This window comes from Cyprinus carpio, chromosome A24 (assembly GCF_018340385.1).
Source record: "Cyprinus carpio isolate SPL01 chromosome A24, ASM1834038v1, whole genome shotgun sequence".
Classification (NCBI taxonomy): Eukaryota; Metazoa; Chordata; class Actinopteri; order Cypriniformes; family Cyprinidae; genus Cyprinus; species Cyprinus carpio.
The window spans coordinates 18,184,802-18,208,267 of NC_056595.1; the positions used below are offsets into that span (position 1 = coordinate 18,184,802).

General features: G+C 36.1%; 1 protein-coding gene across 2 annotated transcripts in view; it reads left to right on the top strand.

Moving 5' to 3' along the window:
- The window catches only part of LOC109089254 (disco-interacting protein 2 homolog C-like), a 112,543-nt gene that overhangs the window by 77,930 nt on the left and 11,147 nt on the right, over positions 1–23,466 (top strand). The window contains exons 10-32 of one of the 2 annotated variants that reach the window (XM_042714507.1): positions 2,513–2,604; positions 3,092–3,202; positions 4,520–4,643; positions 5,596–5,705; positions 7,071–7,173; positions 7,300–7,364; positions 7,450–7,543; positions 7,942–8,061; positions 9,240–9,354; positions 10,787–10,926; positions 11,113–11,247; positions 12,240–12,450; positions 13,400–13,514; positions 13,963–14,164; positions 14,283–14,383; positions 16,702–16,782; positions 17,802–17,931; positions 18,450–18,565; positions 18,647–18,758; positions 18,838–18,951; positions 19,441–19,564; positions 20,905–21,073; positions 23,069–23,239. In XM_042714507.1, coding sequence (XP_042570441.1) covers positions 2,513–2,604; positions 3,092–3,202; positions 4,520–4,643; positions 5,596–5,705; positions 7,071–7,173; positions 7,300–7,364; positions 7,450–7,543; positions 7,942–8,061; positions 9,240–9,354; positions 10,787–10,926; positions 11,113–11,247; positions 12,240–12,450; positions 13,400–13,514; positions 13,963–14,164; positions 14,283–14,383; positions 16,702–16,782; positions 17,802–17,931; positions 18,450–18,565; positions 18,647–18,758; positions 18,838–18,951; positions 19,441–19,564; positions 20,905–21,073; positions 23,069–23,239 — 2,855 coding nt within the window. Of the gene's footprint in view, positions 1–2,512; positions 2,605–3,091; positions 3,203–4,519; positions 4,644–5,595; positions 5,706–7,070; positions 7,174–7,299; positions 7,365–7,449; positions 7,544–7,941; positions 8,062–9,239; positions 9,355–10,786; positions 10,927–11,112; positions 11,248–12,239; positions 12,451–13,399; positions 13,515–13,962; positions 14,165–14,282; positions 14,393–16,701; positions 16,783–17,801; positions 17,978–18,449; positions 18,566–18,646; positions 18,759–18,837; positions 18,952–19,440; positions 19,565–20,904; positions 21,074–23,068; positions 23,240–23,466 lie in introns of those variants that run through there. The other variant, XM_042714506.1, reaches the window with a different exon arrangement.

Below are 23,466 nucleotides of genomic sequence, written 5' to 3' on the forward strand. Positions count from 1 at the left end.
CATTATTATTATTATTATTTTCCACATACTGATTTTCACAAGGCTCATCTCTCGAGTTGTGCTGTGATTGGCCAGCTATCCAGTGCGTTGTGATTGGCCGAATGCCTCAAGCATGAGACGGAAATGTTACGCCTCTTAACATATTGTGATGCCTTTTCCGGCCGGAGCGGCGAGACCAAAGCATAAAACCCATTATAAACGTGATATAATTTCTAGTCGTGTTTTCCTTTGGAAGGCAAAAACAAAGTAGTTTCGCTTTCTCAACGAAACAACGTCACACACCGTGGCCTTGAGTGAGCAGAGGCCGGAGGCCTAGAGTGAGCCGCAGGCTATCGGATATCGTCCTCTTTTGGAAGGCCAGACAAAGTAGTTTCACTTTCACAGTGAAATACACCGTGTCTATACGACATGGCGACGGTGGCAACAACAATACTATAACTAGAATAAAAGATACGCCGCCTTTCTTTGCGTGAACATCTGGGCGGTGTTATGCAAATCTTCCCACATCGTGACGTAGATATGTTGGGGCATGTTAGAACGAGCCGTTTCAGGGGGGCGTGGACGAGTCTCAACTTTTATAAAGAATATCTGTTTGGATTTGAGACTTTAGTCTTTGCAACTTTACAGATCTTCTTTATTCACCAAGAGTTGTAACACTCCAAAGAGAAAGGAAAATTTGAAATCACGTCATATGACCCCTTTAACATTAAGATGAAAACTATTTGGACACTGAAATCATACTTCATACATGAAATACATACATACATGAGATTTTATTTAATTTCACAAACATTTCAAAAAAGGAAGTTTCAAATTAAAAGTGAAGTTGGGTTGAGAAAAGCTTAATTTGTTTGCAGATGCCACTTGTTTAAATATTTTGTATTAATGTGTTGGTGTTTTTAAGTGTGTTTTTAAATATTTTTTGGGGCCACCAAATATACTGATAACTTGTTCATCTTATGCTAAAAGAATTAACCTTTTCTCCTTGTTTATTTATGCTCAGTCATGAGAGGGAGATCATTAAAGGGCTTGTTTTGTGTAGTGTGTGTGTGTGTGTGTGTGTGTGTGAGTGAGACTCTCAGCTGATTTTACTCAATGAGGATCCTGCCAGCAGCACATCATGGGTGAGAGTGTGAGGAAGGGATTGCAGTGTGTGTGTGTGTCTGTAATGGATTGTTATTCCCTCTTTTCTTTTTTCTAAAAATTGAAAATGATCATCAAGCCACCTGAGCTTAATGATTTCTTCATCTTTACACACACACATACAGTTGACTCATCAAGACGCTCAAAGCTCCGACCAACAGACAACCTCCACTGCCTCGGTTTACAGTGTGAGCCAGAAAATGAATGGCTACGGCTGTTTGTATAACATACAAACCCCTCCCCAGAACCCACCAGAGTCTATCACCCTCCTCAGCTCATTAAAACCCTTGCCTAAATCAAACGAGTAATTAACTTTCCACAGAAAGTTTTCTCGGGCACTGTTTGGCTTTCAGTGGGGTTTCTTAGCCATGAGTTAAATCCTGATAACGGCAGGTCAAAAATTCAGCAGGACAGAGGATATAAACTGCTGAAACGCCCTGTGTGTGACTCATCCAGATGCTTAAGAAGTAATTTGGTCATTTGGTCCCAATCCATGTTTGTCCTTCGCTTGCCTTTCATTCTGTGGAATCTGTTCACTTTTTCCTACTTACAGTTTTCTAAATGTAGAGTGTCTTAGAGTTTTCTAGAGACTCATGCCTATATTAAAGTCTTCTGAAGTCATGATAGCTTTGTGTGAGGAACAAAAGGGAGCTGAATTAATTATTCACTGAAAATCTTCCTCTCTGTCTCAAATCTCATTTGTACTTCCACATATTCAAACTGGCAGATCTTTGGTTTGGCTTTGAGACACAGCAACCAATAGCATTTCGTATTCACGTCAAACTTGGTGCAACTTACACTACCATTCAAAACGTTTGCAGTCAGTTTTTTTTTTTTTTGATGAATGAATACTTTTTTTCAGCAAGTATTCAAGGTATTTATAATGTTATGATGTAATATGTGTACTTTTGAATGAATCAGTTCATCATAGATTCTGTAAATTATTAAGCAGCACAACTGTTTTCAACATTGATAATAAGAAGAAATGTTTCTTGTGCACCAAATCGCATATTAGAATGATAAAGGATCACTTGACACTGAAGACTGGAGTAATGATGCTGAAAATTCAGTTTAGCCATCACAGGAATAAATGACATTGTAAAATATATTAAAATAGAAAACTGTTGATATTTGAATAATTTTAATAATAATAAAAAAAGTTTTTGCTCTATTTTTGGTCAAATAAATTCTGCCTTGATGAGCAAAAGAGATGTCTTTCAAAAACCTTTGAAAAAAAATCTTTCCGCCCCCCAAACTTTTTATGATATTTGAATGCACTAAGACACAAATGAGATTTGATAACTGCAGGGTACTTTTGGTGAACTGAGCCCTTAAGTACAGTTATTTAGCATGTACTTCTCTTGCACAGGCAAGCTTTGGTCTCGGAGCATCAAAGTAGCGTACAACATCCTCCACAAACTGGGCACCAAGCAGGAACCTATGGTCCGACCAGGAGACCGGGTGAGTGTGACGGAACTTCTTACCAGACCGCCTCAGTATAGCACTTCATTAGAGGAACGTTCAATACTAGTTAACCTCTACATGCTGTCGATTACCACTGAGAAAACTTTTTTTTTTGGTTATGAATTGAGTTTTGGTTTGTTTTATTTATCAAATAACATTTTTTAATGAAAGAATTAATTAAAGCACTTGTATCAACAAAATGACACAAAACTTCGGAATGCTTTGCCCCATAGACTTCAATGCAGTATGTGCAATTTTGTATGTTTTTACATTCTGAGGGATGAGTCAAAATGATTGTGGTAATCGCCAGCATGCTGAAAATGCTGAACATAGAGCATAACTTGTTTTGAACCCATAAATTTTTTTTAATGACAGAGTGGCGTTTCCTGCTGCATGCCTGGGTTTTAAAGCATGTCCCTGTCAGATTAGGATTCGCTTGTGTTTGAAATCTGACACCTTTCCTCTCTTATCACTTCATGAGCAGGTGGCTCTTGTGTTCCCCAACAACGATCCTGCTGCCTTTATGGTCGCCTTTTATGGCTGCCTGCTGGCAGAGGTGGTGCCTGTACCCATCGAAGTGCCACTTACCCGAAAGGTGAGACTCTAAATATACAACCATGAATGACTGTCACGTTTTCAAGCCTTCACGTCTCCATTTTTGACACCATGATGCCTACCCACAATCCTTCTTTTCAGCATGGACTCACATTGTTGAGTGCCAACCTGACAGTCTTTACAGTGCAAAATATTAATATTTATATATTATTCATGTTTAATGGTAAAGTGTTACAAAGGCCTTCTGGAAACTTGGCCTTGTAAATAATGTAGAGACACTATTATAGGCTCTCTGGTCTGCTGTCTATTTTTGAGATCCGTTATCTTTTTCGGAATGTCAGGGTGAATGTATCAGCGTGGACCCCTTGAGGCTGAAGTAATGCCTCAGATACGTATGTTTGAATTTTAGTGGTTGAAGTAAAGGAGGAGAGCAGCTTTGGCAAGAGTCAGTCTGATCCCTCGTCTTTCCAAAAATTCCAGGAAAAGGACCTGGAAACTGGCAGAACACTCTCTGGCTTCCTCTGCATGCATTGCACTTTGGAAACCAATAAACTTCTGTCCAGTGCAAAAGTAGCTGTGTGTTTTTCTGCATTTTTGACTTATAGCACACACAGCATAAGTCTTACTGAAAAGTACTGTGCAAGAACCGTGGTGCAGTGAGATTATATCATTACCATATTCACATGGTATTTGCATGGTATTTATAGGTACTTTGTAGAATATCATGACAGTACCATGCTACATGTGTAGAAAACATGGTAATATGAAACTGAATGGTATTTACATGATACTTTAAGATACTTAAAATATTACCATAGAACCAGACCATGGTACTTTAATATATATGTTGGTACTGAAAACATAATCCTGAATCATGCTCCAAATGCATCCAAAAAGCAATGGTAGTATTATGTTAACAAAAAACTTGGTAGTGCTGTGGTACTTTTTAAGGGTACTCTGGGTTTTACCATAGTTTAAGTTTAATTACCACTGTATATTTCAAAGTACCATAGTGTTTGTATCTGATAACAGACCTGTACCATGGTATCACCATAGTCACAGTGCATTTTGTAAGGTCATGTCCAAAAATGTAGGTATTTTTTAAAAAGGTATTTTTTGTATCTTTTTGATATTTTATTATGTAAAAAAAAGTGACATGGACATTTGTCAGGTGGAGGTGATTTTAAAACTCCTCCATCAAAAATAAAAGAGATATTCAAGCACACTGCAGTATAATTTCTTTGCTGTCTGAAATAAGTAGGCGTCACCTCCCCTGCAGTGTATTTTGCTGCTGTACTGATGATGGATGTTAGCTGGTCTTAGCTTATTTCTGTGTATGTGTGTGTGTGTGTACTAGGATGCAGGAAGTCAACAGATCGGCTTTCTCCTGGGCAGTTGTGGGGTTACTGTAGCTCTGACCAGTGATGCCTGCCACAAAGGCCTTCCGAAAGGACCCACTGGTGAAATACCACAGTTCAAAGGTCAGTCCCTTTATACACAACTTCATATAAGTGATGTATAGTGTCACGTAGACAGACTTGTGATTTTCAGAATAAAGTCTAGAATAAAGAACCGCTCACTCAGATAGGAAGAGACTATCACAGTTTGTGTTGTTGTAACATCCCATTTAGCAGCCATTCAGATTAGAGTCTTTGTACACTAAGGTTTAAAACTTTGGGATCGGGAATTTTTTTTTTTTTTTTTTATAAGAAATTAATGCTTTTATTCACCAAGGATACATTAAATTGATCAAAAAAGACATTTATGATGTTACAAAAGATTTCTGTTTCAAATAAATACTTCTTTAAACATTCTATTCATCAAGGAATTGTTTCTTTTCACAAAAATATTAAGCAGCACAACTGTTTTCAACGTTGATAATAATAAGAAATATTTGTTGATTTCCAAATCAGCAAATTGCAAATGATTTCTGAAGGTTCACGTCGCACTGAGAGTAATGAAACTGAAAATTCAGCTTTTGCATCACAGGAATAAATTTAATTTTAAAATATTACTAAAATAGTGCGAGTCTGTGAGGGGCAGCGAGCAAAAATCAGGAGCATGATGGGCCGTATCATGTGTGTGATGCTATCTAAAACGAATTTTTTTTTCCATCTTGGTAGCAGTAAGAGATTTTTTGGGTTTTATTGGAAGATGTAGGGGTAGTGAGTGTGTTATTGTTGTATTTATTGGTTAGTTGAGTGTGATGTTGTTGTTTTAGCCCGAGACGGAGAAAAGACAGACTTACTCCAATCCCGACGCATAGCCATCATTTAGCCAGTCACCCTAATCACTCACTATCATTCTTTTGAATGATAATCACCACTAATAATGATAATGATATTCATGGTTGACTCATTAAGCTGCATGAATATTAATAGAATGGTATAAATATTCATGTTTTCTCTCTGTTGGGTCCCACCCACTCATCAGGATGGCCAAAGCTGCTATGGTTTGTCACGGAATCCAAACACCTGTCCAAGCCGCCACGTGATTGGTTCCCTCACATAAAAGATGCAAATAATGACACCGCCTACATAGAGGTAAGCTAACCCATGGAATTATGTCCGTTTTGGAAATAACAGGTTATTCAAATCATTTTGCTGGCCGTACATGCAAAGATGCTGCCCAACTGGAATCCATCAGTCTAGGATTGTTTTTCCATATGCTGCACCCCACCAGCCACTTTAATTGTTTTATGATATCTGATTGGTAGATATTCTATGTCTCGAGCCCCAGAAATCAATATTTCCTATCAGCATGCCGGGCACAGCTGCCTCCATTAGAGAGTCACTGGATAATGGATGATAAATGATTAATGTTTGTTTAATTGTGAATCGGGACTCTTGTAGGAGATGCTGGTTGATGGAGTGGGGCTGGTCTCATGTTATTGAACCAGTTTTGAATGAGCTGTCTCAATGTTCCTCACCAGATCCCAGAAATCTGAGAGTCTGTGCAAAGTGGGCAGGTGTCAGATGTCCAGTGTTGGGCCGATGTTTGCTTTCCATTCTACTGTATGCCTTTTCTGTACAGCATGAAGAACATGTCCAGAAGAAAATATATCACTCCTAAAAGCAAAAGAAAAAAATAAGAATTTATATTCTGTGTATCTGTGTAAAAAGAAAATAAAGCCCTTTTTAGGACCATTGGCATTGTTAACATTTATCTTCATAACATAATGCTCATTTTCCTCTCAAATCTCATTCTCATTGCTATAAAGCTCATAAAAGCTCATTTTTAATTGAGTATGAAAAAAAAGTATTATTATTAAAAGTAATAAGAAATATTATATTATAAAGCACATTTTCAACCATATTACCATTACTGGAAAGCAAAAAAGCTAATTTGTATATTGGTAATGTAAAAAAAATGATAAAGAACATTCCCCCCAATTATCAAATATACATTTTCAACCATATTACCATTAATGGAAAGCAAAAAGCTCATTTTTATTATATAATATAGATTATAATGAGATATATAATATAATTAACAGTGAAATGGATTTAGTGGTTGTGTTTGTTGTGTTTGTTGTAATTTATGTTGTTTTTGATGATTTCAAACATTTTACTACTGTAATTTAATAATGTATAAGAATAATGACAATCGAATGAGAATAAAGACCTCAAAAGTGAAATGTCTGGAAGCATTATGAAAATGGAAATTGTTGGTAAAATGTCAAACTATTTAATAATCCAAAAAGTAATCCTTATTTCTTTATGCAAAATATTATTTCTCATTTTTATTTTAAGTTTAAATATGACCTGGACATCACCAGTAATTTTGACATGTATCTTTACAGTAGTGTGTTAACGGCCAGTCAAAGCGTGTTTGTTAAGGGATTTGATGCGTTAATATTTGGGTTAATGATCAACACTGATGACACCCTTGTGTTTATTGATTTCCAGTATAAGACCTGTAAAGATGGGAGTGTTTTGGGTGTGACGGTGACACGGATTGCACTTCTTACACACTGCCAGGCCCTAACGCAGTCTTGTGGATACACAGAGGGTGAATCCAACACACACACACACACACACACACACCACCACATTATACCTCTAGGTCAGTCCATTGTCCTTTATTCTCCCTTCTCAGACAATCATGTAGTAAATCTGTCTTCTCTTTGTCTTTCAGCTGAAATCATAGTGAATGTATTGGATTTTAAAAAGGATGTGGGTTTGTGGCACGGCATTCTAACTGTAAGTCATGCTTCTGAAAAAAAAAATTATGTGAACATAAGATTTCACATTCAGGGTGTTAATATGTCACTTCCCGTTTCCCTAGAGTGTCATGAACATGATGCATGTAATCAGCATCCCGTACTCGCTGATGAAAGTCAACCCTCTGTCCTGGATCCAGAAAGTGTGTCAATACAAAGGTCTGTCAGTCAGTCACTAAATGTCATGAAACTAAATTATATGCAAAAAATATGTAGCATATTTTCAACTTGATGTGAAGAAATTCATGTATACATTGTTTCGTTTTGAAACAAACCTTAAATAAATCTTTTTTGTGCCAAAAATTTGAACTTGATGTGAATAGACTTTCTGTTCAGTTTTCATGAAACATAAACAGGACACATTTCTGTATAAATCATTAGTAAATCCTCATGGGACCCCTTACATCATGATAGCTTCATGAAAGATTTACTCAGAAATTCTGCTCGTGTTTCATGAATTCGTCATGTGTAAATGACAGTGTCATTTGATATTGATTTTGTATGTGTCCATTATGGCCGTTCTTATGATATTTCTGGTTCTGTGTGTTTGTGTGTAGCTAAAGTAGCTTGTGTCAAGTCCAGGGATATGCACTGGGCTCTGGTCGCTCACCGAGATCAGAGAGACATCAACCTGAGCTCCCTGCGCATGCTGGTGGTGGCTGACGGATCCAACCCATGTGAGTTCAGCTAGTGTTTTAACTCTTCCTTTCCCTTCCATCTTCCCCTTTCCTCTCACACCTGTGTTTCTTAAAATATTCCTCTGACAGGAAACAAGCAGATGGTTAAGCAGCTCTTTACACACCCAGCAACCCTGCAAACAAGCTAAAAGCATCATTCATAAGTGTGTAATATAAATGCATACACTCAGATATGGCCTCTGGGATTACACTGTAACTCACATCAGAGATGAGTCAGGATAGATGATGCCTAGAAGCTATTTGCTTACGTATACAGATACATAATACACAAATGGACACATTGAAGGACAAAGCATTCCTTCTGCCACCTATTTCATCTAAATGCCAATGTAAATGCCAGAAAGATACAGTGAATGTGTTTCTGATGGAATATTCAGGAAGCAAAACTGTTTTAAGGGGTTATATGAGGGGAAACAGGATTTTTCTCGGTCTTTTGAGATGAAGAGATTGATGTGCTGTGTAGCTGAACATTTATAATGCAAGGATCTCTTTCTAGTCCAAGAACATTTGGGTGAATCTCACAAAAACTCAATTTTCAGAACAAAAGAAAAAAAGTAAAAAAATTTTGAGAAGAAAAAATGTGAAAATATATGTAGTTTGAAGCAAATATATAATATTTTATTTTCCAGTAGCTTACTGATAAATCTCATTAATGCAATGGATAATTCATATGATAAATCTCATTAATGCAATGGATAATTCATATAATCATTTAAATTAAAGCTTGTAGTAGTATTTGTTGAATTTAGTATTGATTTTAAAGAAAAAAAGAATTCATTACTGTAATGGCAATGAAAATTTTAATTTCTTGAATTTATGTATTTATCACAATAATGATAGTTTTAAATAAAATAGTTTTTAATTTAATAAAATCAACATCACAACGCAGCACATTTAATTGTCATATAAATAGGCTGGATTTGAAAAACTCTTTGGTGCTTTAATTGTAATATTAATATGATGTATTTTGTTTTTGTTTTTATTTTTTAAATTTTTTTCTTTTTTTTTTTGAGTGTGGTATTGAAAAATATGGCCTTTTTAAACTGGATTTTTTTTAGTTAACTTTTTATAATGCGTCTAAATGTGAGAACTGTTTTAAATGTCATATAAGACAGGCGTCACATAACACATAATGTTCTATCTCTCATTCTCTGCAGGGTCCATCTCATCGTGTGACGCATTCCTCAATGTCTTCCAGAGTAAAGGTCTGCGGCCAGAGGTCATCTGTCCATGTGCCAGCTCAGCTGAAGCCCTTACCGTGGCCATCAGGAGGTGAGAGGAGTGCTGACACATTGACCATTCAATCACCCTGAAACTTCAGCTCATGTTCTTAAACTTTCACTTTTCCTTTCAGAACATGTAGATCTTTCTGTACCTCTTTTTACGAGTTTCATAACCCCCCCACCCCACCCCCCAAAAAGGGAAAAAATGACAGAAATATGGACACAAACCATTTTTCTGTTGGTCAGACAGACAGATTGAAGTTGATGGTTCATCGAGAGAGCTTTACCGAAATCTGTGTATGACTTCAATGCATTTTTCCAAAACCATTTACAAGAAAATAATGTTTTTTTAGGCTGCCTCCATAATTACAGCCTTGACTAGTCCTGACATCTTTGCTTTGTGACCGAATCAAACTTGTGACAGAACACAGAGCGTATGGTTTTCATTCCACAGGATTAACTCCATCGCTGGACTTTTTTACAGAACTTCTCTCTGTCGACAAATTTGAGGATGAGAACAGCTTGTATGAATTGGAACAAAAAGTGAAATTAATTGAAAGCTAATAAAAGAGCCTGGTGCCATAGATGAAAACATCACTGTCTAGTGAAGTCAGGGGGGAAAAGTTGATTCAAAGGCGACTGACGATACATAATTCTGCTGTTTCTGTCAAAAAAAAAAAAGTGATGTCATCGTCATTTGTGGATTTACCATGCAAACTAAACGTAACCTAATTTTTCACCCTTCACACACATTTGCTTTGGCCTACAGTATGTGGTTCACAGAATATTTCTCGCTCTGGCAATAATTTCCTTCCTCGTAAGCTCTTCAGCTCTAGATGGTCCAACATTTTTTGCACTTCTGCTCTGTTCCAAAACTTTATGAGCTGCCTACTTAGACAGCATTTTAAAGTGTCTAGCAGTTTGTATACACCCGACACGAAGGCTGTTAGAAATAAACATTATGCCACCCTTTAAGATACCTAATTTTTAGGAAAACAAAAACAAATGTTTACATTGTGCAATCACCCAGTATGTGCAGGAATGGTCAACTATAAATATAGTTTTATTATATATTATATACTGCTAAACATAAAAATAAAATGGTCAGTCAAATGCTGTTGGAACCAACTGTGAGTTTCACAAAGGCAGCTCCCTATGCAGTGTGCAGGCTAGTTTTGGAACACAGCTATTATTTCCAGCATACTTCATCGGCACACCCTGTTTTATGTATTTTGCTCAAATGAAGCCTGCTGTACCTTGCCAGACATCTCTGTTAGCCTTAAACGGGTGTCTTTTAGAGGAAATTATGTGTGGGTGGGGCTTAATGCTGTCCATCAGAACTAGTTGAACCAATCAATAACTTCTTCATCAGAACTAGTTGGACTAATCTACTTCTTATTCAGGTTTACATAGCATTAGAGTCACTGTTAAATAATAATTCAATATATTGCTCTAATCTGGCATTTTATTTCACATTTTAGGCCTACGGATGACAGTAACCAGCCACCGGGTCGAGGAGTGCTGTCTATGCAGGGTCTGAGCTACGGTGTCATCAGAGTGGACTCAGAGGAGCGTCTCTCCGTACTCACAGTACAGGATGTGGGCACCGTGATGCCAGGAGGTGCACATATGTACATGCATGAATGGTTCTGAGAAAGTCTAAAATGTGGCTTTGTACATACTCTTGTACATTTAGTGTTAAAACCATCAAAGCAGAGCATTGTGTGATGTGTAGGCCTCTCTCTGCGTGCTGTATTTATTGCTTCATAAAGTGCGTAATGTGTTTATTGATGTTGTGTATGTGCAGCTCTGATGTGTGTGGTCAAACCAGAGGGAGTTCCTCAGCTGTGCCGAACAGATGAGATCGGAGAGCTGTGTGTGTGTTCCATCGCCACGGGAATGTCATATTATGGGCTTTCGGGCATGACAAAAAACACCTTTGGGTTTGTGTCCTATCAGAGCGAGATCGATTTGGCTGTAGTTAGGCGGATTCTCCTACCCAGAATCCCCAGACCTCTGCTCGAACAGATGCTAAAGTGCTCCAATCAAAGTCTTTTCCTTGGCTTGTTTTTTAAATTGCTCTGAAATAATGAATAGGGAATTTTCTCAAGGCCAGTTCACACAGAGCTTGATATCTGAAGGCTGGTTTCACCTAAAGTAAAAAAAAAAAGTAAAACAGGTGATTGTGAGATGAAGTTTAAGAAATTAACAAAAAATTAAATCAGAAATGTGAGCTATAAAGTCATACTATGAGATATGAATCTGCAATTGTAAGACCGCAAGTTGCATTTGTGGGATAAAATTGAACAGTTATGAGAAACAGTTGCAATTGTTTATTTCAATGAGAAATAAAGTCGCAATTTTGAGATATTAAGTTGCAATTGCGACTTGTGAGATATGAAGTAGCAATTTTGTGATAAAACATCGCAATTGTGAGATACGAAGTTGCATTTGTTGCAATTATAAGAAACAAAGTTGCAGTTATTAGAGATTAAGTTGCAATTGTCGCAGTTGTCGGATATGGATTCACAGTTGTGAGATATAAAAAGTCACAATTGTGAGAAGTACTTTTTCCTCACAGAGGTGGAAATAGACTGCCATAAATATGACTAAATGACACAAAAGTATTAATTCTCCAAAACTATTTAGCTGTCAAAAAATGTTCAGACAGTAATTGTTTGGTAGCAAAATTATGATAATGCCAAATCATCTAGGCAAGTGGCGTACAGCAAATCTTGGGTATTTTTAGGTAACTTTTCTAGATTTCTGTCATTAACATTGTAAATCTGTTGAGCTACAATAATTCTATTAGTTTAATCTCATTTTAAAATTAAACAATTCAACCAATCTAGAGATAATTTCCACATTTTTATACAGTTTTACATTTACAAATGGATAGTTTTATCTAAAAGTTTGGCTTTTGTTTTTGCTGTCAGGTTTTCCCCACGAGCAGTTCTGGGGCTCCTATCAGCGAGTACCCCTTCACTCGGACAGGGCTGCTGGGCTTCATAGGCCCGGGTGGGCTGGTGTTTGTCTCTGGAAAGATGGATGGGCTGATGGTGGTGAGTGGACGGAGACACAATGCTGACGATATCGTCGCAACAGCGCTGGCAGTGGAGCCCATGAAGTTTGTGTACAGGGGCAGGTGAGAACACAACAAAAACAACCAAACAAACATAGCGTATTCTTCTTCGTCATCAAAGAATAGGTGATATAAATAGCACGAGCTTGTTTGCTGTGGACATGCAGAGTGCAAATTAAATGGATTCAGCACCTCCTGAGGCGGCAGGAGTGAGAGCGTGTGCCCTGTGTGTTGTGTTATGAGTTGTTCTGTTTTAGTTGCTTCTGTGAAATTACCTCGGGTTTGTTTACCAGTTTTCTTACACCTTTACACACTAGTTTCCAAGGCAACATTTCTCTTTTTCGTTTAGTTTAAATTGAAGTACTAAAATAACTAAAATTAAATAAATTATAACTTCAAAAAATATTATATAGACAAAAAAACCTAATGAAAATGACAAAAGCATAACAAAATTACTAAATCTTTAAAAATAACTAAATTTAATTAAATTATAACTTAAAATGATTTTATAACAGTAAAAAAAAATCTAATGCAAAAACAATAATAATCAATCTATGATACTAAAATAACACTGTAGCACATTTTCATTTATTTGAATGATTCCACAAAATAATTGACTTTAAATATTGCTTCAAATATTTCCAATAAATGTAATTATTATAATTAATTATAATTTAGTGTTACAATGTTATATTTAATTTTTTTGTAATCTTGTTAATCTTTAAAAAAATATATTTTTTATAAAATATGTTTTTTTATTATTGTGTTTGTTGATTATTTTTATTTCTAATTAATAATTATTATGTTTAATTATTAGTTGTTAAAATTAATAGATGTAATTATTAACTTGTAACAATTGTTTAGTTTTTATTTTTTTTTTTATTATTATAATGTGCAATTAATTTATATCCTGGTTACTTACATAAGCAGGTTGTGCTTTGAGATGTTTTATGGGTTGGTCCGGAGCTGAATTTTCAGGGTCTGAATCTCCATTCTGTATCTCTATCTTCAGGATAGCTGTATTTTCCGTGACGGTCCTGCATGACGAGAGAATTGTGGTTGTAGCCGAGCAGCGGCCGGACTCCACAGAGGAGGACAGCTTCCAGTGGATGAGCCGTGTGCTGCAGGTATGTGTCCTTTTTATACCCACCCTTGCTGATCGATTCGGGCAGTGGCGACTCGCTATTCCTATCCAGTCACCATAATCGCTGCATAACCCCAGTCACCATCCAAACTGAATTACAGATCATGCTACTGCTGACCTGCGTACTTTCTGTCAGCACTTTACAAGTCTTTACCGGCATGCAAAAATAACCAGACGCACTCAGGCGCACAGGCTGGCCTTCATTTCCACCCAGACGGTTTCATTCCACTCTTTTGTTGTGGGTCATTAATCTTGCAAATATAGTATTTTTTCCTTCCACTTCCTGAATTCCAGTTTGATAATTTGGTTCTCCATGAGGCATCGGTAAAGGTCAGTTGCTGCATCAGATCTCAGTTGGCAGCCTCTTCTCAGCTCCTTACGAACTCTATTTTTAAACCTCACCTGACAATCCAATATGTCTCTTTCTGCAGGCGATAGACAGCATCCACAACGTGGGGGTGTTTTGTTTGGCTTTGGTGCCCGCTAACACCCTTCCCAAGACTCCTCTGGGAGGGATCCACCTGTCGGAGACCAAGCAGCTGTTTCTGGAAGGCTCCCTACATCCCTGTAACGTCCTAATGTGCCCTCACACCTGCGTCACCAACCTGCCCAAACCCAGACAGAAACAGCCAGGTCTGTCTGCAGCAAGGTCACCTCAGATGTCGTACAAAAATAGAACGTCAGAAATGCTGTGTGTGTGGTGTTGTCTGTTTGTTTGTTTGTGATGATCTTCCTGTGCTCGTTCCTGCAGAGATTGGACCCGCCTCTGTGATGGTGGGAAACCTGGTCTCGGGGAAGAGGATCGCTCAGGCCAGCGGCAGAGATCTGGGTCAGATCGAAGATAATGATCAGGCAAGAAAGGTGTGTGTGTGGTAGCATGGGGCCTCGATTTTCATCCATCATTCACTCTCCCTTCCCTCTCATTCATTCCTCACTTCCAGCAAACAGAGTCCCATCCAGCCAAGAATAGACACAAAAATAAGCACATATTTGTGTTTGGAGCCAGTGTTTCAGTACATTTGAATAACTGGTTCTGAGAGATATTATCTGCCTTAGGGTGTATTATAATAGCTCTCAGAGGAGATGTAGCACTCGGGTCCAAAACTGAGCAAAAAGTGCCAGTGAATGAGAGTATTTACAAGTTAAGAAATTATATTTTGCATTTTTTAAATAAATATATAGTTATACAATTAATTTTTTTAATAGTTTTATATATATATTGTTTTTTAATAATTTATTTAACGTTTTACGTATTTATACTATACATTGGGAATTATATATATATATATATATATTTTTTTTATTTTATATATACGCTCTTACATACATAACAGTGGAATTGCATTTTTCCTTTTTTCTTTTTTACAAACAATTTTTTTTCTAGTCAAAAAAAAGAAGTCCATAGTAAAAAGTAATAAAAAATAAAAACAATTCATATATATTTGTATTTTAATCATATATATACACATATACATACACAGACACTGTACATACATAAATGCATCATATTTCTTTTAAATACTTTTTAAAAGGAGTCTGTGGAATTTTCTTTTTTCTTGCTTTTTTTTTTAATAGTTGTTGTTTTTCTCTAATTGTTGTTGTTTTTTTTTAGCATAAAAGCATAAAATATGAGATGGTTCCTTCTCCTGCACCTTTTATAAAAACATGTAGCCAGATTGTGATTTTCTTCCCTGTGTTTTCATTTTGGTGGCTTAATGTTAGGAATATTCCACATATATTGCCACATGGATAACTTAAGGCCTCTTAATTAAACCTCTGATAGTACATTTTCCAAGTTACTCGACGATGGATGAGTCACAACAGATGTTTTTCCTTTAGTTGTTGGCGTGGATTTGAAACGCTTGTGTCTCTTACATCAGTGAGAGTCAGATAATCAATCTTACAGTTCGATTTAAATATGTTGCAGTCCCTTATAAAAGTTACCAGCCAACTTATTGCACGCATTTGGCACCTGCCGAGTGTTCATTTTGGACCCTGTGTGGCACGCAGTAATTGTCCCAACTGGATTTGTGGTAGAGGAACTGACCCCTGACAGCTTGTCAGACCTCTTGCTCTCAGCCAGGATCGTTTCATACCCGACCCCTACAGAGAGCATTCTGGGAAACTGTTAAAAAATTATGTCACCGAACCAGAACTTGACAATTTTGTGCTTCTAAAACATTCCTTTTTTGCCAAAAATGTAAAGCACTCCATTAGAATAATGATTGCACGCTGGGCTCTGTTTGGGAGGGCTGATTTGGTTATTTTTTGTGCCGTTTGTGTTGAGTTGATGTCTTTGGTTTTGCTGTGCTGTCAGTCAACCACCTCAACTCAAATACAATCCATTATGCTGCCCTCTCAGGCTGAAAGATGGCAGCCATTATTCCATCAGCATGTCTGCTGTGCACAAAACCGTAACCTTAACACACACACAGCTGTCGGCCGCACACACAAACCACATATGCTTACACACATTCAAGCAAGCATGTGCACAGACCCAAAAATGCACACACACACACTGTGCCACAACAGTTGTTAACCGCTGCCTCTTGCATGCCTTCCTCATCCTCTCTCTTTCTCTCATTCCTTCACACCCTTCCAGCACTGCATGGGTATGTGCTGTCTGACACCAACAAATGTTACCTCCGCCATCTGCACCGCTCAAAGAAACACAGCCGTACATGACTATTCCATTTTTACACCCCCAAGCTTGTGTTGTTGTTGTTTTTTTGTGTTGCTTCCATCCATTCATGCCTATGAAAATCGGGCCCATTGAGTGAATGGAAATGGTTTTATTTCATTCTTTTAAGAGGAGGAATGCAATCCGAAAATAACTCTAGGAGATGAGGTAACACTCGACTGCATTCACTTTCAACCTTCAGATAACAGCAGTGCCACTTGCTAATGACTTTAACAGGTCTTACTAATTGCAAAAAAAGCATCCTGTGTATGTAATGTCATCTTACCTTTGTAATATTGCATTTGGTAAAACAATAAATTAAATCAGGCTTGCTTAACACCCACTTACTCGTATGCAAAAAATTAACATTTTCTGATTCAACTTCTGAGTAATGATATGGCTCTTTGGGAATATTATATAATCTCCATTAAATACTTAAATATCTTGGATTTTGTAATAATCATCTCAGACTTTCTTTTTCCACCCATAGTTCCTCTTCCTGTCTGAGGTGTTGCAGTGGAGAGCCCAGACCACCCCAGATCACGTGCTCTTCACCCTCCTCAGCTCAAAAGTATGATGTGTATTTTATATTATAAAATATTTTCTTTTAAATATATATATATATATGTATATGTATGTACTGTATATAGATAGATAGATAGAATTTTTTTAGAAAACTGCTCACCAAATATGTATTTATTTGAGGTGAAAACAGTAATACTGTCAAAATATTATTACAATTTAAAATAACTACTTTCTATTGTCATACATTTTAATATGTAATTTATTTCTCTGATGCAAAGCTGAATTTTCAGCAGCCATTACTCCAGTCTTCAGTGTCACATGGTCCTTCAGAAATCATTCTTATGTGCTGATTTGGTGCTCAAGAAACATTTCTTATTATTGAATGCAGTTGCGCTTAAGGTTTTGGGGAAACCGTGAATTTATTTATTTTTTCTTCAGGATTCTTTGATAAATAGAAGGTTTAAAAGAACAGCATATGTATACACAGATATAATAATAATAAAAAACAATTAAATATATTTTTTATTTATTTATTAATATATTAAATATAACATCTATAAAATTATAAAAAAAAATAAATATATCTATTAATATATATATAAAAAATAAATATATATATATGATATATGAGATATACTATATATAGTATATATATTTGCATTATATATTGCATATACATATTTTTTTTTAAATAAAGAAAACTACTTACAATTAAAGAATACCACTAGCATTCTGGGTTAAGAAAGTGTAATTAGAATTATAGTTTAAATTTAGGATTATGGGTTGTGGGTTTGTAAAGTGTAAATTAAACTTTTTTTTTTGTTTTGGAGTGTGGGTGTCAAGTGTATGGCAAAAGTCAACAAAAAAAATGTCTTGGTTTGTGCTTTGTTTAATAATGTCTATGGTGTATTCTGGTTTTATAAAGTTTTTAATTTTTTGGATATTTGTCATTTTATTATATTTTTATATTTTGATGACCTCATTAGATAAGTTGTCATAAATGTTGTTGTAATTCATCATGAACTGTGAGGAAACTGATACGTTTGTGTATGTGTGTGAACATAGGGAGCAGTCCTGAGCTCACTGACGTGTCTTCAGTTGCATAAGCGGGCGGAGAAGATAGCAGCCATGTTGATGGAGCGAGGCCACCTGCAGGATGGTGATCATGTTGCGCTGGTGTACCCGCCTGGTACGACACCATCAGCTACAAATCTACAACTTTAAATCTGTGATAAGTCCAACTATATTCATACTATTATACTCATTTAAACCAGGGGTCTCAAATTATGTGGCATCAGGAGAACAGAAGAACAGTGTAGTGCAGTGAAGATGTCCCTAAGATTATATTCAGATACGACACCAGACACATCACAGTCTGGCTTGGATATAATGGTCAGAAATTATTTAAAGGGATAGTTCACCCAAAAATTAAAATGTAAATTTACTCACCCTCAAGTTGTTCACACCTATATGAGTGTCTTTCTTCTGTTGAACACAAAAGAAGATATTTTGAACAATGTTGGTAACCAAACAGTTGACGGTAGCCATAGTATGGAAGTCAATGAGTACTGTCAACTGTTCAACTATCCCTTTAAATACACTTAATACATGAGAGATTTTAAATTACCCCTTGTATTTGACTCCCTTTAAATACACTTAATACATGAGAGACCCATTTAAATTATTTTAGTTGATCATTTGAGACCGGTATATATTTGGTTTATGAATTTTACGGATGCCTGTATGCCGGCTGTGTACCAATTACAGTGCGACCCCCACATCCGCAGAACATCGCCACCACCCTGCCCACTGTGAAAATGATTGTGGAAGTGGGTGTTGTCCTCAAATACTTCCGTATATAGTTTATGATATGTAAATAAATGGCCGCTAATGCATGAATTTGTGTTCAGGTGAGCCGATCGGCTTGTGTGATGACCTCACAGGTCATTTCCAAGCTCCTGAAGTCAAAGGAGGCGTCTGCCGCAGTGGACGTCAGGGCGTGGCCTCCTGTTTTGGACACAGGTGAGAGTGGGTCAAAGGTCAGGTGGCTTCTTAAAAATATCTAAATGAGCATTCATTTAATATCTAACATGTTTTCCAGATGATCTGCCAAAGAAGAAGCCCCCTCAGCTCTACAAACCCTCCAATCCAGACACACTGGCTTACTTGGACTTCAGTGTCTCTACTACTGGGATGCTTGCAGGAGTAAAGGTAAATATATTAATTATACCCGTTGTGTGTAATAAGAAACCCCTGCTCTTTATTTCCCCAACACAAAAAACAGGAAGAAAACGTTTGGAAACTCATCTCACAGACATAAAACCCTCTCAGTTAGCCGCTGGTGAGATCAGGTGTCATATGCACAGAGGAACTTTTCTTCTTTTATTGTTTAGAGATGAAAATCAGGTTTTGAGCAGGCAGAGACTATTATGTCATGGGAGCCACGAGTGTTTGCAGAGACCACCCAGTATTGTGTAGTTCTTCTGTTCTTTTGACCAAGAACTGATCTGTTGAGTGCCTCAGAATCCTGTTCAGCCCCATACACTTACATATGCTAGCATTTCCCACATGGCACTAAATAATTAGTAACAAAGTAACAGAAACCAAGAACTGATCTGTTGAGTGCCTCAGAATCCTGCTGTAATTACTTCTATATGTGGTTTTAATTTGTTATATTTTTTATGTCTTCTCGGATGTCCCACACAGCACCAGTGCCTTTTGAGCCGCTCTATAAAGCTCCAGTTTTACGAGTTGTATCCCTCTCGTGAGGTGGCCATCTGCCTGGATCCGTACTGTGGCCTCGGCTTTGTCCTCTGGTGCCTCTGCAGGTGAGAGACGCCACCTGACACAATCACACTCATTCTAATAGAGCAGGTTAAAGGCCTGGTCACACCAAGTCTGAATTTACAGCACGGAAAAACATGTGCAACAGAATTTCAACATGAAACAGTTGATCTTTATGAACTTGTTCACACTGTCTGCAATATTGTTGATTTGTCTTTTTTTAAGGAATGTTCAGAGTTCAATACAAGTTTAGCTCTATTTCCTAAGAAAATGATTTCCATCCCTCAGTTTGTAAAAACAAGCAATAATTATATTTACAGTAGAATAGGAGGCATCGTGGTATTTGGGATGGGGGTATTTCTGTGGGGGAAGCTGCTTTATGATGTGAGTGTTAAAATATAAATAATTTTGAATTTAAATAAACTATTTCTTTTTAGTATTATATATTTTTGGAGAACCTTTACTAAAACAACACAAAATATATTATAATATAAACCTTAAAAACTCAATTCCAGAGAATAGCAAATGTGAACTCCACAAATTAAGAAAATAAACAGGGCATATTGTACTCTTATGTAGGAAAAACCCTGATAATATAAACAGTAAAAACTAATTCCAGAGAATGAAATGTAACTACAAAAATAAGTATTTCAACCTGTAAGCCGTCACCTTATACTTCGAGCATGCAAAATTTCTTTTTACAAGACTTAATCATGTATACTTTTTAAACATGATGTTTTAATCACTTACTAATCTTGGCTGTCTAAAGTTATATGCAGTTTTCACCTCTTATAACTCAAATAAAACAATTTATTGTCAATTTACTGGACTTTTGCCCAGAAGAATGAATAGTGCTTTCACAAAACTCAAAGTTCTTTTAAACTCAATTATGAGTCATTTACTGTAATGATGAGTGTAATTAAAACTGAGGAACAGCTCAAAATGTGGTAATCATTAGCGTGCCACAGATGCTGTCATTTTGAACCTGGACTATTTCGTTCAATTGTTTGGATATGTAACAATTCAGTCACAAAGTTACAATTCATCTTTGGAGTATTTTATATTTCCCTGTCATTTAGTCGCATCAGTGAAACACAGATGGCTGAAACGCTCTGCAGGCAGACGAGCCGCACAAGTATTGAACCAGTTTCTCAATACACTGCTGCCTTGAAAAATCTTGGTTTTGTGCTGCGTTCACACGAGTGTGTTTTTATGCTGTGCTGTGTCTTCTCTAGCGTAAAAGTGTGTGCTCAGCTCCTGTCTCGCTTGACTGATGTGTTGTTCTCCCAATGTGTCTTATTTGTCAGGGTGGGTAGGTTCCTCTGCTCTTGTGTTGTGTGGTGGTAACGTTGTGTTTTCTTCTGTCTCTTCCCACTGGATAAAGTGTGTATTCAGGGCATCAGTCCATCTTGATTCCCCCGTCCGAGCTGGAGGTGAACCCTGCTCTGTGGCTGCTGGCTGTCAGTCAGTTTCGGGTCAGAGACACGTTCTGTTCGTACTCCGTCATGGAGCTTTGCACCAAGGGGTTGGGCCTGCAGACAGAATCTCTCAAGGTACCAGATTCTCTCTAAAGTGTCAATCATTCACTTCCTTTCCTTCTTGAGGAAGCGCTAAGATCTCATGTTATATATGCAGCAGTGTCAGAAGGTGATTGTTGGTGGTCTTGTGTGTGTGTGTTCTGTGTTTAGGAGGTGTGACTGTGTGTGTAATTAAGGTCTGTTCTGAGTTAGTGAAGGAAAGGCCGTCCGTGCCTCCTGGCGAGGCTGTCTTGTAAAATCTTGTTTTATTTACTCTGATTTAGTCAGTGAGATTGCCATAGTTACTAACAGCAGTCTGGAGCCCAGTACAGTTTATTAACATCACAACAATCAATGAGGAGGAAAAATGAGAGACATTTTTTGGTATAATGAGGTAGAACTGTGAAAATGTTTTCTTTTACCCAGACTTTGTCATTCCAACTCCCTCAGCTTTTCTTTAAATTAAGCTTCAAGAAAAACATTATAATAAATGTATAATGTATAAACTGACCCTATTTACTTTTAGTGCATGTTATTCTAAATTAAAATATTATTATATTATACAATAATATTATAATCCCAATAATCAAACTGAGCAAGAACTTTCTCTCTGCTGCCACATGAGCATTTCCTTTTAATTATTTATACACTGTGTTGTTTTTATCATTTATTTATTTTTAATTATTTATTTTATTAGTATAGGTGTCTGTATGAAAGTATTCAGGTACTGCACAGCAGAATTTTTATTGCACTTGTACAATGACAATAATAAACTTTATTTTATTATATTATATTATATTATATTTTTTATTAGTATGGGTGTCTGTATGAAATTATATTATATTATATTATATTTCTGACTCATTATGGTTATGATTATAATTATACTAGTATTATAATAATCACAGCCTTGATGACATCAGCTGATAAGAAAGAATCATTGAAAATTATTAAATATACAATAATATTTTAATATAAAAACATATTTGAAATTATTTAAATATATTAATATTTAAATTTAAATTTTATATTTAAAATTATATATTACATATTAATTATAATAATAAACAATTCATTAAAATATAATATATTTATAAATGATATAGAAATAATAATTTTAAATAATTTTTTCTTATTATCTGGTATCAACAACCAGTCCAGTCCTGATGTGTACCGTCAATCCATATTCTACATTATTATATTTGGTCAAAGGGCATTTTTGGTATGAATATGATTTTGAATATGATTATATTAATATAATCTGTTATAGTAATAAAATGCCTTGGTGACATCAGCCAGTGGGAATTAATCATTAGAAAATATTATATTTAAATTCAATATACATTAATATTAAATATATTTAAAATTTAATTTATATTTAATTAATTAACATATATTATTATTACTATTTATATATTATAAATTATTGTTGCAGTTGTATTTATGTATTATGTTTTACATATATTTTTTTTTTAATGTTACAAGCTATATATATTTATACTGTGTGTGTGTGTGTGTGTGTGTGTTTGTTAAAATTTTTTTATATAAAAATAAAAATATATATATATACATATATATATATATATATATATATATTTTTTTTTTATGGTGTTGTTATGTATTTGATATTTATATTTTTATTTATTGAGTAGTGTAATAGAGTGAAAGATTTTTGCTTTTTATTGTAATTATGATGTGTTTTGATTAAGGTTTTTTTTTCTGACATGTTTGGGGGTGATTCTTTTCTATACCCACTGTGTGTGTGTGTGTGTGTGTGTGTGTAAGGTTTTTTATATATATATATATATATATATATATATATATAGAGAGAGAGAGAGAGAGAGATATAGATATAGATATTATAGATATAGATATAGATATAGATATATAGATATTGATATATATATATATATAGATATAATTGTTTTTCTTTCTTTTTTTTTAATGGCAGCAGTTGTTTTATTTACACTTTCGAAATTTAAAGTTTGATGACTCATTTGCTCTCTTTTCTTTCTCTGTCCTGTTCCTAAGTCCCGTGGACTTGACCTGTCCCGCGTAAGGACGTGTGTGGTTGTAGCCGAGGAAAGGCCCAGGATAGCCCTCACCCAGTCCTTCTCCAAGCTCTTTAAAGACCTGGGCCTGCACCCGCGAGCCGTCAGCACTTCCTTTGGATGTAGAGTGAACCTGGCCATCTGCCTGCAGGTTAGTTACGTTTGAGTGAGTGTGTCAGCGGTTAATCTGGTGCTGACCAGAAAACCGTAATCCCAATCCCAGCCTTGTTTTAGCAAGCCGACTCCAGCCGGGATTAGTGTTCAGACTTTGCTGAGAGGATTTCACTGTGCCTTTAGTTTGCGTTCCGAGTGAGAGTAGTGCAGCATTATTGGATATCCTGATGCTGTAGAGGTAAAATCAGGTCACTGAAATAAACA